The sequence below is a fragment of the Cheilinus undulatus genome, linkage group 3 (genome assembly GCF_018320785.1).
Source record: "Cheilinus undulatus linkage group 3, ASM1832078v1, whole genome shotgun sequence".
Taxonomy (NCBI): domain Eukaryota; kingdom Metazoa; phylum Chordata; class Actinopteri; order Labriformes; family Labridae; genus Cheilinus; species Cheilinus undulatus.
Window position 1 is genome coordinate 12,545,158 of NC_054867.1, and position 14,334 is coordinate 12,559,491.

The 14,334-nt window shown below is 41.1% G+C and overlaps 1 protein-coding gene across 12 annotated transcripts in view; it reads right to left on the reverse strand.

Annotated features, from left to right (window-relative positions):
* LOC121506892 (band 4.1-like protein 1) overlaps positions 1 to 14,334 on the reverse strand; it is a 164,019-nt gene that overhangs the window by 23,184 nt on the left and 126,501 nt on the right. For 7 of the 12 annotated variants that reach the window (XM_041782895.1, XM_041782899.1, XM_041782900.1 and 4 more), the window contains exons 9-15: positions 13,245 to 13,397; positions 10,894 to 10,991; positions 8,722 to 8,897; positions 5,529 to 5,755; positions 3,993 to 4,028; positions 3,379 to 3,423; positions 219 to 368 (exon numbers count right to left, since the gene is read on the reverse strand). In XM_041782895.1, coding sequence (XP_041638829.1) covers positions 219 to 368; positions 3,379 to 3,423; positions 3,993 to 4,028; positions 5,529 to 5,755; positions 8,722 to 8,897; positions 10,894 to 10,991; positions 13,245 to 13,397 — 885 coding nt within the window. The remainder of the gene's footprint in view (positions 1 to 218; positions 369 to 3,378; positions 3,424 to 3,992; positions 4,029 to 5,528; positions 5,756 to 8,721; positions 8,898 to 10,893; positions 10,992 to 13,244; positions 13,398 to 14,334) is intronic. The other 5 variants (XM_041782894.1, XM_041782893.1, XM_041782897.1 and 2 more) reach the window with 5 other exon arrangements.

Below are 14,334 nucleotides of genomic sequence, written 5' to 3' on the forward strand. Positions count from 1 at the left end.
AGAAAATAGAAAAACACAAAAAGATAAATCAAATTTTCCTGTGCTGCCTCAAGTCCAGCCGCAAAAACAGGAATTCAACATGAAAGCAGAAAGAAAAATATCAATGCAATTTAATGGAATGTCAGGCATCAGAGGCTGCTGGGTTTGAGATATTGACCACATCTGACCTCAGTGAAACCCCCCACTACCTCCTAACCCCGATCTTAGCCCCCACTCACAGCCTTCTTCTCTGGGGTGCCGGTTGGCGAGGTGGCTGACAGACGCTTCTCACGGTTCATCAGTTTGCTGTTGGGCTCCCTCAGCGTTCTCTTCAGCTCGTTGATGCTGGCCTGGTGTTTCAACAAGACGTCCTGCGACTTGTCCAGAAACTAGAGGAGGAAAACAAAGACACACAGAGAGATAAATAACAGGTTTTACTTGGATGGCAAAATCCATTCAGCAGCATTAATTACATCAGTGTATCCAATACGTATGAATGGGACATGAGACACTGCATACACAAAGGATAAGATGAGATATGCATTTCTCATACTTTTCATGCTGATGCTTCACAACCAAGGGATGGGCCACATGGAGATGAATAATGATGTTAAAGCTCACAGAAATCAAACCACTGAGTGAAACAGTAAAGCATTCACTGCAACACCACAGCCGTGGGAAGTAGGGGTGCTGCTGCAGTACCCCTTTGTTGGACAAGGCACCAGACAGCCTTCTCCAGATGCAAAATAAATAAATACACAAACAAATGAAAGCTGGTTTTATTCTGTAAATATACACCTGAAATATACCATATTTTTTATTTGACACACTGAAATGTGTTCACACTTTTATTTACTTATAAAGTGAATGCTTGAGGCAGATTTAAGAATTAATCATAGCAATTTGGAATAATTAGTAACATTTAAATAATGCCGAGCATCAAGGTCAGTGGAGGCTGGCTTCAGTTTTACTGGCTTTAGCAAAAATGACTGGAAAATTTAATGCTTAAATTTGTCAAATGTCTGAGTCTTGTCAGAGTCAAAGGCCTTTTGACCTGTTTCACCATTTTTGGCCAATAGTCTAAAATTCTGCTGTCTAACTAGGAAAAGTGGTCACATGACTTCTGTTTGGCTTCTCTGTACTGACTCCCTTTGACCTCTAATTCTTCTCGCCACTTACAAAGGGGCCGTGATGACATCATATTCAAATAACCCTTAAGCAGCAATAAGAGCCTACGCTCCTCTTGAAAGGTTTTCTTGGAGTGTTTTTGTGGGAATTTATTCACATTCATTCTGTAGAGCATTTATGAGGTCAGGCACTGATGTTGGACGAGACGGCAGGGCTCACAATCACCATTGCCGTTCATCCCAAAAGTGCTCGATGGAGGAGAAGTCAGGGCTTTGTGCGGGCCAGTCAAGTCCTTCCAGTCACTTTAGAATAGAAAAGGGCCTTCCCTAAACTGTTGCCATAAAGTTGGAAGCATTGCATTGTCCAAAATGTCTTGGTTATGTTGAAGCATTAAGATTGTCCTTCACTAGAAAAAAGGGGCCTAACCCGATAAAAACAGTCCCAACATCACTCCTCCTCCAAACTTTACAGTACAACACAGTCAGGCAGGTGACGTTCTTCCAGCACCCATCAAATCCAGACTTGGGCATCTGATTCTTGAAACGGAAAAGCATGAGTCATCACTCCACACAACACATTTCCACTGCTCCTCAGTCCCGTGTCAGTGTGCTTTGTACCATTCCATTTAGAGCTTGGACTTGGTGATATAGGATGTATGTAACTCTTCAGCTATAGAATCATCAGAGCGTTGGAGACTTTTACACCATGCATCTAAGCAGCCGTTGACCCAGCTATAAGACTACTTAGTGTTCCGCTTTGTTGCTTTTGTTCCTAAATGCTTCCACTTCTAAATACTCTGACTGTGGAATTTCCAGCAGACTGAAATTTCACAAACCGTTTTATTGCAGTGCTTGACGTCACTGAGCTCTTCAGAGCGACCCATTTTGTAGCATAAATGTTTGCAGATGGTGACTGTATGGCTAGGAGATTATTTTATACACCTGTGGCATCAAGTCTGATTAAAACACCTGAATTTATTAATAACAGGTGTGGCCAAGTATTTTGTCCATGTAATGTATCTTGAATTTTCCATTTAAAAATGTGCTATTCCTGTGCCCTACTTTCAGTTTGAGACACACTTGAAACCAGGCAATTATTTTACAAAAAAATAAAACCTTACTTTACAAACTTTAGCCTGATTGACCCCGAATCAAAGGGATAAGTGGAAGACCCATTTTCATACATTCAGAGACATTTCCTCTAAGTATTTAGATCATTAAAGATAATTATTTCAGTCTGGAGGCCCAAAAAGGGCGGAAAATGAAAAAAAACTCTGAAAGGTCATCAAACCTAACTGCATACAAAAGTTTTAAGTTTAAAGTCAAAAGTATGATATAAAATATTCTGTGCTCACGGATAGATTTTGTCCTTTCTCTGTGACATAGCAGAAGAAAATCAAAACACCATTTGAAGCAGGAAAGCAGAAGCAGGCAGCTTTTGGTTCATAAGAGCCCCTGGAAAACATATGGTCTAGACCAGTGGATCTCAAATGGTGTTGAAAGGCACACTGGTGTGCCTTGGGGCAGGTGTGCCTTTTAAATGTGTATAACAATGCATCATTAATTTAACTTTACAATGGCTGTAGATATTATGAATTAAGCCTAGCGTTAGCTCATGCAGGACATGGTATTCATACGCCCAGCCATGATCAGCTGACAGCCAGCTGATCCCAGTTATCACCTCCCAGCTCCCACAGCCAATCACAACTCTTTCTCTCGACACAGCAGTGAATCTAAATATGACATATTTCTCATTAATCCCTGCTTGCATTAATGCTGATGCACCATGCTGCTGCTGCTGGGGGGTGGAGGAGCATAAATACTCCTCCATCCCAGCCTCCTCATTTATAGCATAAAGCTTGTTGCACCCTCATGTTGAGTTTCATGCTATGGATTAATTTTTTGCTTTTGAACTAATTCTATTGTATTTCATAGGCATTTTAATGAATGTATCCATCCATATTGGAGTTCCTAGTAATGTGCACCCTGGTAATTCAAAGCATACTTCACTAACCCAGGGAGCATCTTTTTAGCAGAACCTTCTCTGCATATTCATTTTGTTATCAAATTATTAAATGTATGACAAGAGTGTTCCCGACTCAAAAAGAATTAAAAGGGCTATTTTGCATGGAAATAAATATGGTGTGCCAAAAGCTTTTGACTCAATGTCAGTTGTACCTTGGGTGAAAAAAGTTTGAAAACCACTGGTCTAGACAAGCAGCAGTGTCATACACCACAGAAAACACAAGCTACAGAAGTCAGGACCCTGTACCTCCTGTTTGTGCCGAGGAGTGGCCTCTCGGTCCAACTGAGGGAGCTGAGTTTGGGCAGAAGGATGGGTGAGCACAAGAGGGGTCAGAGGTGAAAAGTGCAGGATCAGACAGGGACAGATTCAGAGACAGGGTGCCAATATGTAAGACAGTGAGAGGATGAGCAGGCAGACAGATCGAAGGTCAAGATTTAACTGATAGACAAATTCTGGAAATGTTGGAAAAAAATCCAAAGACATTCTGGACTTTCAATCAGAGGTTTTCTGAGCTTCATTGCTCTTAACAGTTTTTAAATAAACAGATTTTGCAATTGGTAAGACTTCTGGATCAGTTCAAAATTTCCACTTTGAACTGAATGGCAGAAATGTTTGTGCTTTAGTTGAAACTTGTCCCCACTGAAATACAACAAATCAGTCCAGGCACTAAATTTGCAGCATTGCTTGCAAATATGGTGCCATGCAGCAATGTAAATCTTCCAGAGTTAGGCAGTGAAAGACAGGCAGGGACATTGAGATACAGTTAGACAGCTGGAACATAAGATAATGACTGAGTGATACAGACAGGCACACACACAGACAGACAGACAGACAGAGACCAAATCACCAGCACCAAATACCTCCTGTTTACTCTCAGCTGGTGACCCAGCCTCCTCCTCCGCCAGCAAGTGTTAGGAAAAAGAAAAAGCATGTCAGCAACAGAGGGCAGGGCTTGAATTTGCATTTCTCAGCGTGATAACAAAGGGTTAAAAACTGTGAGGCTGTCAGCAGGATTTCTGAGCTGAGTGATGTAAGCATATAAGCCTGTGTGAATAGAAGTGATAGAGTATGAGTGAGTAAATGCCAAGTTCACTACAGCTGCCAAAGTTGTATATAAATAAGCCACTACTGGCCTGAAAAGCTTTTACTACACCCATATACCACACTGACCACCCTGCAGTTCATGCCCTCATCCTGATCCAAGGGGGAAGTTGTCTTCCAGTGCACTAAATCTTATCATATTTGAGTCATACTAATAAATAATGGATGGATTTTAAGTTACATATTCAATTAGTAAATATTTACTTTTACAAATCTGATTCAGGATATCAGGTATTACTTTATAGAAAACCTATCCTAATAGATTTTAGTCAACAGGAAGTAAGCTGCTGATTATGTATATAAATCATAAGTTACTATTATAAAGTGATATAAACATGATTTGTCTCTTAATAACTACTTAACCTCCTAAGACCCAAGTTTTGATCGTAATTACTTTTTTAAGTTTCTCCCACTTATTTGGGATAATTTTGACCTGATAAGTTTAAAAGCTCAGCCTTGTCTTTAAAAAGAAATCAAGTTCAATATCAACACAAATTCCCTAAAATTTCTAAGAAACTACCAACGATTTCTGTGAAAAATTGTTAAATATATTTCAAAAATTTCTCATAAAAAATGCCCCAAAATTTCTTCAAATAATTCCCAAATGTTTCAATCAAACTAATCTTATAGCCTTAACTCAATGTTGAAAAATGTCTCAAAAACTCCACTAAAATTCCTGAAAATTAAAATAAAAATCCTCAAAATATACAAATAAATTCCATGAAATATGATGGAAAATTACCCCAAACATGCCCAAAAATTCTGTGAAAATTCCTTCAAATTCTACCAATTAAAATCCCCAAAGTAAAAAAAATCAAAAGTTTCTGTGAGCAAACCTAAAAATTTAAAGGAGGATTTTCCCCAAAGAATTCAAGTAAAATTCCCCCAAATTACTAATAAATTTCCCAGATTAACACAAAAATGACTACAATTTCAAAGAACAATCCCCAAACATTTAAAAAACACATTTCCATGCACATACTCAAAAAAATACATTGCAGAAACACTTCCAAAAAAACTCTCAAAAGTACACAAACATCCCAAATTTTCTATGAATAATCTTGAAAATTCTATAGCAAATTCTCCCAGTATTTCAACTTTATCTTGAATGGATAGAGCTGGCAATTTTCTAAAAAAATTCCAATAAAAAATGTTTACAGTGTTGTAGGAAAGCCAGAATGTAATGTCCTTGTATGTGCATGCAGGGTCTTAGGAGTTTAAAATTGCCTAACTATTAATCATCTAATGTTGATGTCAAGCATCTTATAACTGAGGGTTTCTGAGATCTGTATTACCATGATCTCTTTCTTTCTGCTTGGAGTGACATCGCCGTCATGGTCCTGGTCTATCTCTTGTCCCCGCTCATGATCCTTGTCCTCCTCATCTTGCTCCAAACTGGGCTCCAGCTCGGTCTCCTGCTCATCCACAGATGGGCTGTGGAGGCGTCGCTGTCCGCCGATGCTGCGGTGGGATAGGTCATCGTGGTTCTCACACATGGCTGATACCGGCCGGGAGAATTCTGCTGGTGACAAGAGGTTGACTTTTTAAAGAGACAAATCAAAGTTCAGAGTGTAAACCTGTATTTGACGAAAAAATCTAAAAAGCCTCTTTACAAATAGAGCTAATGGAGGGATCATCATGTCAACATTCCTGTCTTTTTTGCCATTATCTCCTTGTGTGACTGTGTTGCCCTGCCCTTATTGTTTTCACCTAAGCCTTGTAGGTTTAACCTGCGCCTTGATGTGCACTCCTAAGAGTGTTAAGTTTCTGCTGTACTCTGTTTCTGTTCCAGTTTGTCTTCAGTCATCTCCACTGGGATGACATTTGAGTCTCTGTTCTTTATTGATACTGACACATATCCTTATCCATACATCCTTAACTACAAGTTGGCAACATTACAACTGTTTATCTCTGTATGCATGTGCAGACATGTTGACATTACCATGGCTCCCTCATTATGATAATTTCAGACTCTTACAGAGATGACTCCTCTTGAGACCTGTAGCCAATTACTCTCTACTTCTTGGCGTATAGTATCTGTCTTACCCTGTTTCTGAGCGAGTTGTCTTCAAACATTGTCTCATGTGGGCCGATTTCTTTGCCGCTCTGTAAATTATTTATCGTACTACTTATGTGCATCTTGATCCATACAACTGTAGCTGCAATTTGACAAGTTCCTTGAAGAGATGACTCACTTCAGATCTAACTTTAATAGATGAACAAAGTCAATGCTGGTTTAGTTTTTTAAAAAGGCTGACATCACATTAGTAGTTTAACCTACAGGCTGGTATTGGGGCTAACTGTGAGTGTGTAATATGAGCTCAGATAAAAGATTTTGAGAAACAGCTTATCTGACTGCATTAAGAGGAAAACCATGTAAATGCTGTTTGCCACATTAAACCTTTTACTTATCATGTAAACAATTCATATGTACATATTTATTAGGGACTGCATCCCTTGAAGGTCTGACACTACAAAGTAGGGGTTGACCGATACTGGTTTTTAAGGGCTGAAGAAAGAATAGACATGAGAAACAGCACAGGGCAACACTGTAGCAGCGGAAAAACCAGAAGAGATGCCATACCCTCCCTGTGTCAGTGGAACTCAGACTGAAGTGCTGATTGGCTGAAACTCATGTGACATCCACCCAACCAGATTGTGTTTCATGCAGGGTATTTAGTCAGACATAAGAGCGGCTCAGACGACACGAATTCAGTCAGATTTTAACCCGACTGCAACACCGCAGCTCATCGTCAAAACTTGAACCCGATTTAGAGCGTCTGGAACAGCAAATGGTCTTGTAGTGCGGCGTAATTAACAACACGTCCAAAACACCCCACAACCACAACTCAAAAAGACTAGCGTGCCAGAATTTGTCTTACATCGTCGTCTAGTTTGACACCCTGGCCCATCGTTAACAACATGAACCCTGATGCCTACCAACAGCAGAACATTTGCTCTTTATCTTTGCATTATCATTTACAAGATTCCCTACTTTTTATCCCTCTAGGAAACTAATGTGTACATTTTATTTTATTTACGTTATTACATGCAAACCCTCTATCTGAAGGCAAGCCAGTCCATATTGTCCTCCACTTGATACATCCATAATTGTTATCCATAATCCAATCCATAACTGTTTCTTGTTTTCTTCTTTTACAAGTGAAAGACCGCTACAATCACATAGCGTTTCTGTTGTAGAGCTACTGACACTCTTGGACCCGCCCACCCAACAACTTGTGAACCCATTCCAGTCGCAGAGCCAGTGGTGACGTCAGCTTACAATGAGCGGTCAGGATTACTCTTGAGGTGTGCCCAGTCAGTCTGCCAAGATGGGACAAGATTTTTGTTGCATGTGCTGCCGCTGTGAACGACCTAAAAAATGGTGTAGTCTGAGCCGACTTTTAGGAGAGTACAAATAAAGCCAGAGGGAAAAACACACCCAAGAGCGGAGCCAAAACAGTGCTCTTTTTGATTCATCCATTCATTTTTATTGCTTGAAGGTAAAACAAAATGCTGATACTGATAATCGGCCAATATCTGCCTCAATAATCAGCCAGGCTAATAATCGGTCAGCCCCTACTACAAAGGACCCGGTCTGCTCAGGCAGATCTGTAAGGAGGCATTCTGAACAACAGAGGAATCCCTGTTTGCATCACCAGCTGTACCTACAAATATCCTGTTGTTTCTAAGTGCCATCTCTGTCACCTAGCAACCTTAACAGCTTCACCAGAGCTAGCTGATGATTATTATTCCTACACAATTTACCCGCAGATGTAGTTTTATGAAGATCAGTCTAGATTTTCTTAAAATGTGTTCCACATTAACAAACCTCAGAGATTTACAAAGCTATACTTATTTTATGTTCTGTTTGGACATCTGATTTTTATTACTTTCAATTTGTTTTATTTTTATCAATTAATTTTGTTGTGTTTTATTTGTTATTCATTGATTGTAATCTTTTTTAACTAAAAGCTGTTGAATTTTATGTTGGACATATTGGGTGACGTAGGATGCAATGGGTTAATACTTTAAGACCCTTAAGAGAGAAGGATGCATTTGTCACTGTATCTGAGGAAGCCTTTGAAATGGAACATCCTTTAATGTGATCAGCCTTCAAATGTGCAGTTTTAAGGTTGCAGCTGCTAAAATGAGACATATACCTGTTCTTTGTTTTTCTAGTGGCTTTAAATATGGTGTTTAACATTTAGTAAAGTTGCAGTTGTAAATGACCTTTTCTTGTTACCTCCTGTTCCAAGGCAAAAGTCCTTGAAGCTAGAGGGGGGGAGTTTTCTTTACTGTACAGGGAGTTGTATTATACAGGCTTCAGAGGTACTTATGTGAGGTGGTCTTGCCCTTGCACAGCTAAGTAAACTGTTTCCAAAAGTGTTAGCCATCTCAAATCTGAGACTTAACAATCTGACAATACTGGCCCCATAACATAACAACCCAGAGCCAGATTTATTGGGGTTCTTCTGCAAATCTCACCTCCATCCAAGCTCCTGGACAGCAGATACCTCTTGCTGGTGGAACGCTCAAAGTGTGGAGCGGGCCGGTCTATGAGAGCACTGGCCTGTCTGGTTTGAGCCTGTGTCCTCCCACTGTATCGAAACTTTGATCCCATCACCAAAAAGCCCTTGGGAGGAGGCTCCGGAGACACCAGCCTGTAGAAAAACAAGTGAGGTTTCAGTGACTTTATATCAGCAATGATACAAAAATTATTTAACACAAAGATATGATCTCAAGTACACAGCTCAAAAAAAAATAAAAGGAACACATAATTATCACAATGGAACTCCAAATCAATCACAATTCCGGGATATCAACCTGTCCAGTTAGGAAGCATCATTTTCACCTGCTGTTGTGCAAATGGGACAGACAACAGGTGGAAAGGAGAGGCAATTAGCAAGACAAACCCCATAAAGGAATGGTTTTGTGGGTGGTGGCCACAGTCCATTTCCTTCTCCTCATCCTCTCTAGCTGATTTTTGGTTACTTTTGCATTTTTCCAGTGCCCTCACCACTAGTGGTAGCATGAAGCGGTATCTGTAACCCACAAAAGTTGCTCAGGTAGTGCAGCTCATCCTGGATGGCACATCCATGTGCACCATGGCAAGAAGGTTTGCTGTGTCTCTCAGCAACACTGTCAAGAGCGTGGAGGAGATACAAGGAGACAGGCCAGTACACCAGGACGACATGGAGGAGGCTGTAGGAGGGCAACAACCCAGCAACAGGACCGCTATCTGCTCCTGTGTGCAAGGAGGAAGAGTAGGAACACTGCCAGAGCCCTACAAAATGACATCCAACAGGTCACTAATGTGCATGTTTATGCTCAAACTGTCAGAAACACACTCCATGAAGGTTGTATGAGGGCCTGACGTCCACAAGTGCTCTCAGCCCAGCCCTGTGCTGCCCAAATGGTATCTGCCAGAGAACACCAGAACTGGCAGATTCACCCTTGGCACCCTGTGCTCTTCACAGATGAGAGCAGGTTCACACTGAGCACATGTGACGGATGTGAGGGAGTCTGAAGACGCCGTGGAGAACGTTCTTCTGTCTGCAACATCCTCCTGCATTACTGGTTTAGTGGTGGGTCAGTGATGGTCTGGGGAGGCAAATCATTAGAGGGCTGCACGTACCTGCTAGCAAGATGTACCCTGATTGACTGGACCTGAGTTTACTGACTGGTACCAGGATGAGGTCCTCATACCCATTGTCAGACCATATGCTGGTGCAGTGGGTTCCTTTTGATGCATGACAATGCTCTGCCTCATGGGGCTGGACTGTGTCAGCAGTTACTGCATGACGAAGACACTGATGCTATGGACTGGCCTGCCCGTTCCCCAGACCTGAATCCAATCGATCACCTCTGGGACATCATGTCTCTTAACATCCACCGCCACAACGTCGCACCTCAGACGGTCCAGGAGCTGACTGATGCCCTGATCCAGGTCTAGGAGGAGATCCCTCAGGCAATCAGCTGTCGTTTCAACAGGAACATGCCCAGACATTGTAGGGAGTGCGTACATGCATGTGGCGGCCATACACACTACTGAGCCTCATTTTGAGTGGCCTTGAGGAATTTCACAGAAGTTGGATCAGCCTGTGATCTGATTTTTCCTCTTTAATTTTGAACGTGATTCTGAATCCAGTCCCCCATGGGTTAATTATTTTTGGTTTCAATTGATCGTTTCTATGTCATTTTGTTCTCAAAGCATTCCACTATGTAATTAATAAAGATTTTCAACTGGAATATTTCATTCATCGAGATCTGGGATGTGTTATTTAAGTGTTCCCTTTATTGTTGTTGGAGTTGTGTTACATTGGAACTATTATGCTAAAGCCACCTCTATCTCTCTATATCGCTCCTATTCACAGCGAGTGAGAGATAGGATGCTATGACTGGTTCAAAGCAGAAATTATTTTCTGTATTCTTTAGACCTTTATCGTTTTACACAAAGGAAGAATTGACCAATGTCAATCAACCATGCCATTTTGCTTGCTGCATGTATGTGTGAATGTTTTTCACATAACTCCAGCTACATTGAGCTGTCAATAGTCAACAGTACATAAACTGCCCTTTTCACAGATGCACAAAAGGTGATGTTTTGTTTATGTCAATAGGCTTCGAATAGGAACCATCCATGAGATCGACTCTTACCGGAAGAATGTGTGATGCTCAATGCAGACCTTCCATAGCCTCTTTGCAGCTCTGTGGTTAGGAAGCTTGAACCCGATTGTACTTTCAAACTGCTCATACTGGAGAAAGGAGAGAAGAAAAGACAAAAAAATGTGCAGAAAGGTAAACACCTGTTGCATGTATGCTGTTAAACTGATGGCTTCCTCAGTACTTGTCCAAGGGCTCAATATTAATGCAACCTAAAACGTTCATAAAAAATTCAGTAAACACACGTATCTCATACTTGAATGAACACTGACCTGGACCAAAATAAACAGCCTTCTCTTTCTGCTGGCAAAAACACAACTACATCAAAAACATTCAGAACATGGATTCTGCCGACTTCACAGAAAGGAGCAGATCAAGGCAGGCGAGGGATTATATCTGATATTAAGACACTGGGAGGAAAAAGGAGAAACTATTTCACGGCTCTATATTTACACTCTTTACCGCTCTATTTGGGCTGTTGCTGCAGCTGCAGCAGCTCTGTTAAAGAGTCTCTTTATTTTGCTCAACCACGGGCTCAGAGTGTGGCTCTGTCACTTGACTGGGTCTGGCCCAGACAGCCTGTCACACTGAGGCTCAGCATGGGGGATAAGCTGCAGTGCTGCACAGCACAATGAGGAGGGCCAAAATATAGACCCTGACTGTGCAGAGCTACGAAACTGTAGGTATAAAACACAGAGCTTTACAGCCTTTGGCTCAGCACAGCTGACCACACATTCAAGTCTGCAGTGGGTTTGTAACAGCTGTAACAGAACATCAGCTACACAGAACTTAAAAGAATTAGAGAATAAGATTAGAAGACCAATGCTACTCACATGTCTGCATGCTAAAAATGCTGCAGAAGGAGCAAGGACTCAGCTTAGTTAAGACTCAAAACAGCAGGGTCAGCTTTCATTGCTCTATCCAAAAAAGTTCAAGCTTTCTATTAAACACATTTCTGGTTATGTAATATATACAAAAGAGGTCACATGAAAAAAATGTTCCTATTAGGCTTTGATTTCAAAAACTGCTCCCTAGATATCCCATAATCCAACTCTTTCAGCATGCTTGTTTAACATTTACTGCTTTCCGACACATCCCATCGTGCCACTTACATCATTTTTTCAATTTTCATTCATGTTTATCATTGTTTCTTGTCTTATTTTGAGGTTTACTTACCCTTGGATCTGTCTTGCAGGTCCCTCCTGTCTTGTGTGCAAACCCACCCCCTGATTACCAGCACCTGTGTCTCATTATCCCCTTATTAGTCTGTGTATTTCATACCAGACTGTGAGGGTTTTCCCTCACGTACCTTGCCCTAGCCTTGTTTAGTATTGCCCTGATGTGAAATGATTCCTGCCTGTTTTTTAACCCAGCTTTTGCCAATCTTTCTGAAATTGTTTGCCAACTTCTTTTTTATTGTGTACCAAACTATGGCCTGTGAGTGAGCAACATGAAACCCAACATGCCAACTGAATTTCCCTTCGGGGATAAATAAAGTTCTTGTATTGTATTATTGTATTGTATTGGATTTGTTTCACACAGCCATCTGGAAAACCTCTCATAAACAGTGTTTGGGAAAAGGCAGAGCCTTTGAGAAAAACCTGGATGGTGATTGGATGAATGTCATGTCTGTCACATCTTTACAGGCCAATAAGAGCAACAAAACACATGACATCGTAGTCCCAAACCGAAGTGCGCTGCAACGACGCGTAGCTCCATAGAGAGCTGCATAACGTGAAACAAGGCGACTTTAGACATGTAAGTACACACGCTGTTTCTGAAAAGAAAACAACTCAGTGCTGTACTTTGTTCTTCTTTTAACGTCGTCAATCTCTGATAAAAACTTACACTTTAGCAGCATCCACGTTAATGTCGTCTGCCATAACGGCACCGGCCTCTTCTCGCTGCTTGCTTACGTCACAACTCCGTCGCGCCCAAAACTACAGCCCCTCAACGCTAATTTGTCCTGTCACTTTCAACCAGGCCCAGATGGTTCAGATGGGAGCTTTGCAAAATGGATTTGCCAATGAGAAACATGGAAACAGGCAAATCCTTCTGCTTTGCAAGATTAAGCAACATGCCTTACCTAGAAATTATTTTGAGTCTGGGAGTGAATCCATTGTTCCTGTATCTTCCGGTCATTTCAAACATTTAAATGTTTTAATGAGTTGTTAAAAATTTAAATTCTCCATGCCAAAGCCCAGAGAAAAAGTCCCTGTTGACATCCCTTTCGCATCACTAGGACTTCTCAGACATGGTAACAAGCCTCAAAACATTAAAGGTTTTTAACTGAGTGGTTGCAGTAGCCACAGTTAGTGAAAATGACTGTAAACCTAACCACATACCTCTCCAGGTCGTATCTTGATGTAGAAGTTGCTCCTCTTATAGGAGATCTTAAGTATCTTAGGCCAGGCGAAGCGGTTTATCCTCAGCCTGTCTCGGTAAATCAGCAGGCCGTTGGCACAGACACCCAACATTATTTCAATCCCTTCAGAATCCTAAAAAAGAGAGAAAAATTAGATATACCTGTATCTAAACTTAGCACAAAAAGTTAAGAAATTTGTGTGTGGTATATTATTTCTTTGTTGTATCAATGCTTCTTGGCAATTAAACTTATTGCAATGGAAAGTCTGTTTATTTCACTTTTTAATGGTGCCACATTTGTAAGGAACATGCATTTGTAGGATGAGCAGTAAGTCAGTTATGCCCATGAAAAATTTGTCAAATCTTCTCAGCCAAACAGTTATTTTGATTTCTCTTGTTTTGATTTTCTGACACCCTCAGCTATTAGTGCAGCTATTAGCTATGCTAATAGCTGCACTGATAGAATATAATTTTTGGTGAAGGCAGTGTGATGGTGTGGGGCTGTATCTCCCTCACTGGAAAAACAAGGTCTGTCATCATTGGAGGCAATCTCAATGCAGATAGACATCAAGATGAGATTATGCAACCAGTGGCAATCCCATACCTCCACAGTCTGGGACTGAGCTCCTCTATCATCCAAAAAGACAACACTCGCCCCACAGAGTGGGGTTTATCAGAGACTACCTCCAGAATTTAGGAGTGGAAAGGATGGAAAGGATAGAAAGGCCTGCCAGCAGTCCTGACCTCAACATTATTTAACACTTCTGGGATCAGTTTGGGTGTGCTGTTCCCACCAGGGTGGCCAACACAACCACACTGGATGACTTGTGAGAAAATGCTGGTTGAAGGATGAGGCTACTGTTTGTTAAATGAATAAATGTTAAATTGCTGATGTCTTGTTTCTTCAAACTTCAATCATCCAATGGTAGAATAAGCTGTTTTGCATTGGCAGAGAAGATTTGGTGAGGAACCCACATACTCAGCTCTGCTGCTCATCCCACAAATGCATGTTCCTTACAAATGTGGCACCATATAAAAGAGAAACAGGCTTTCCAACAGTATAATAATTAT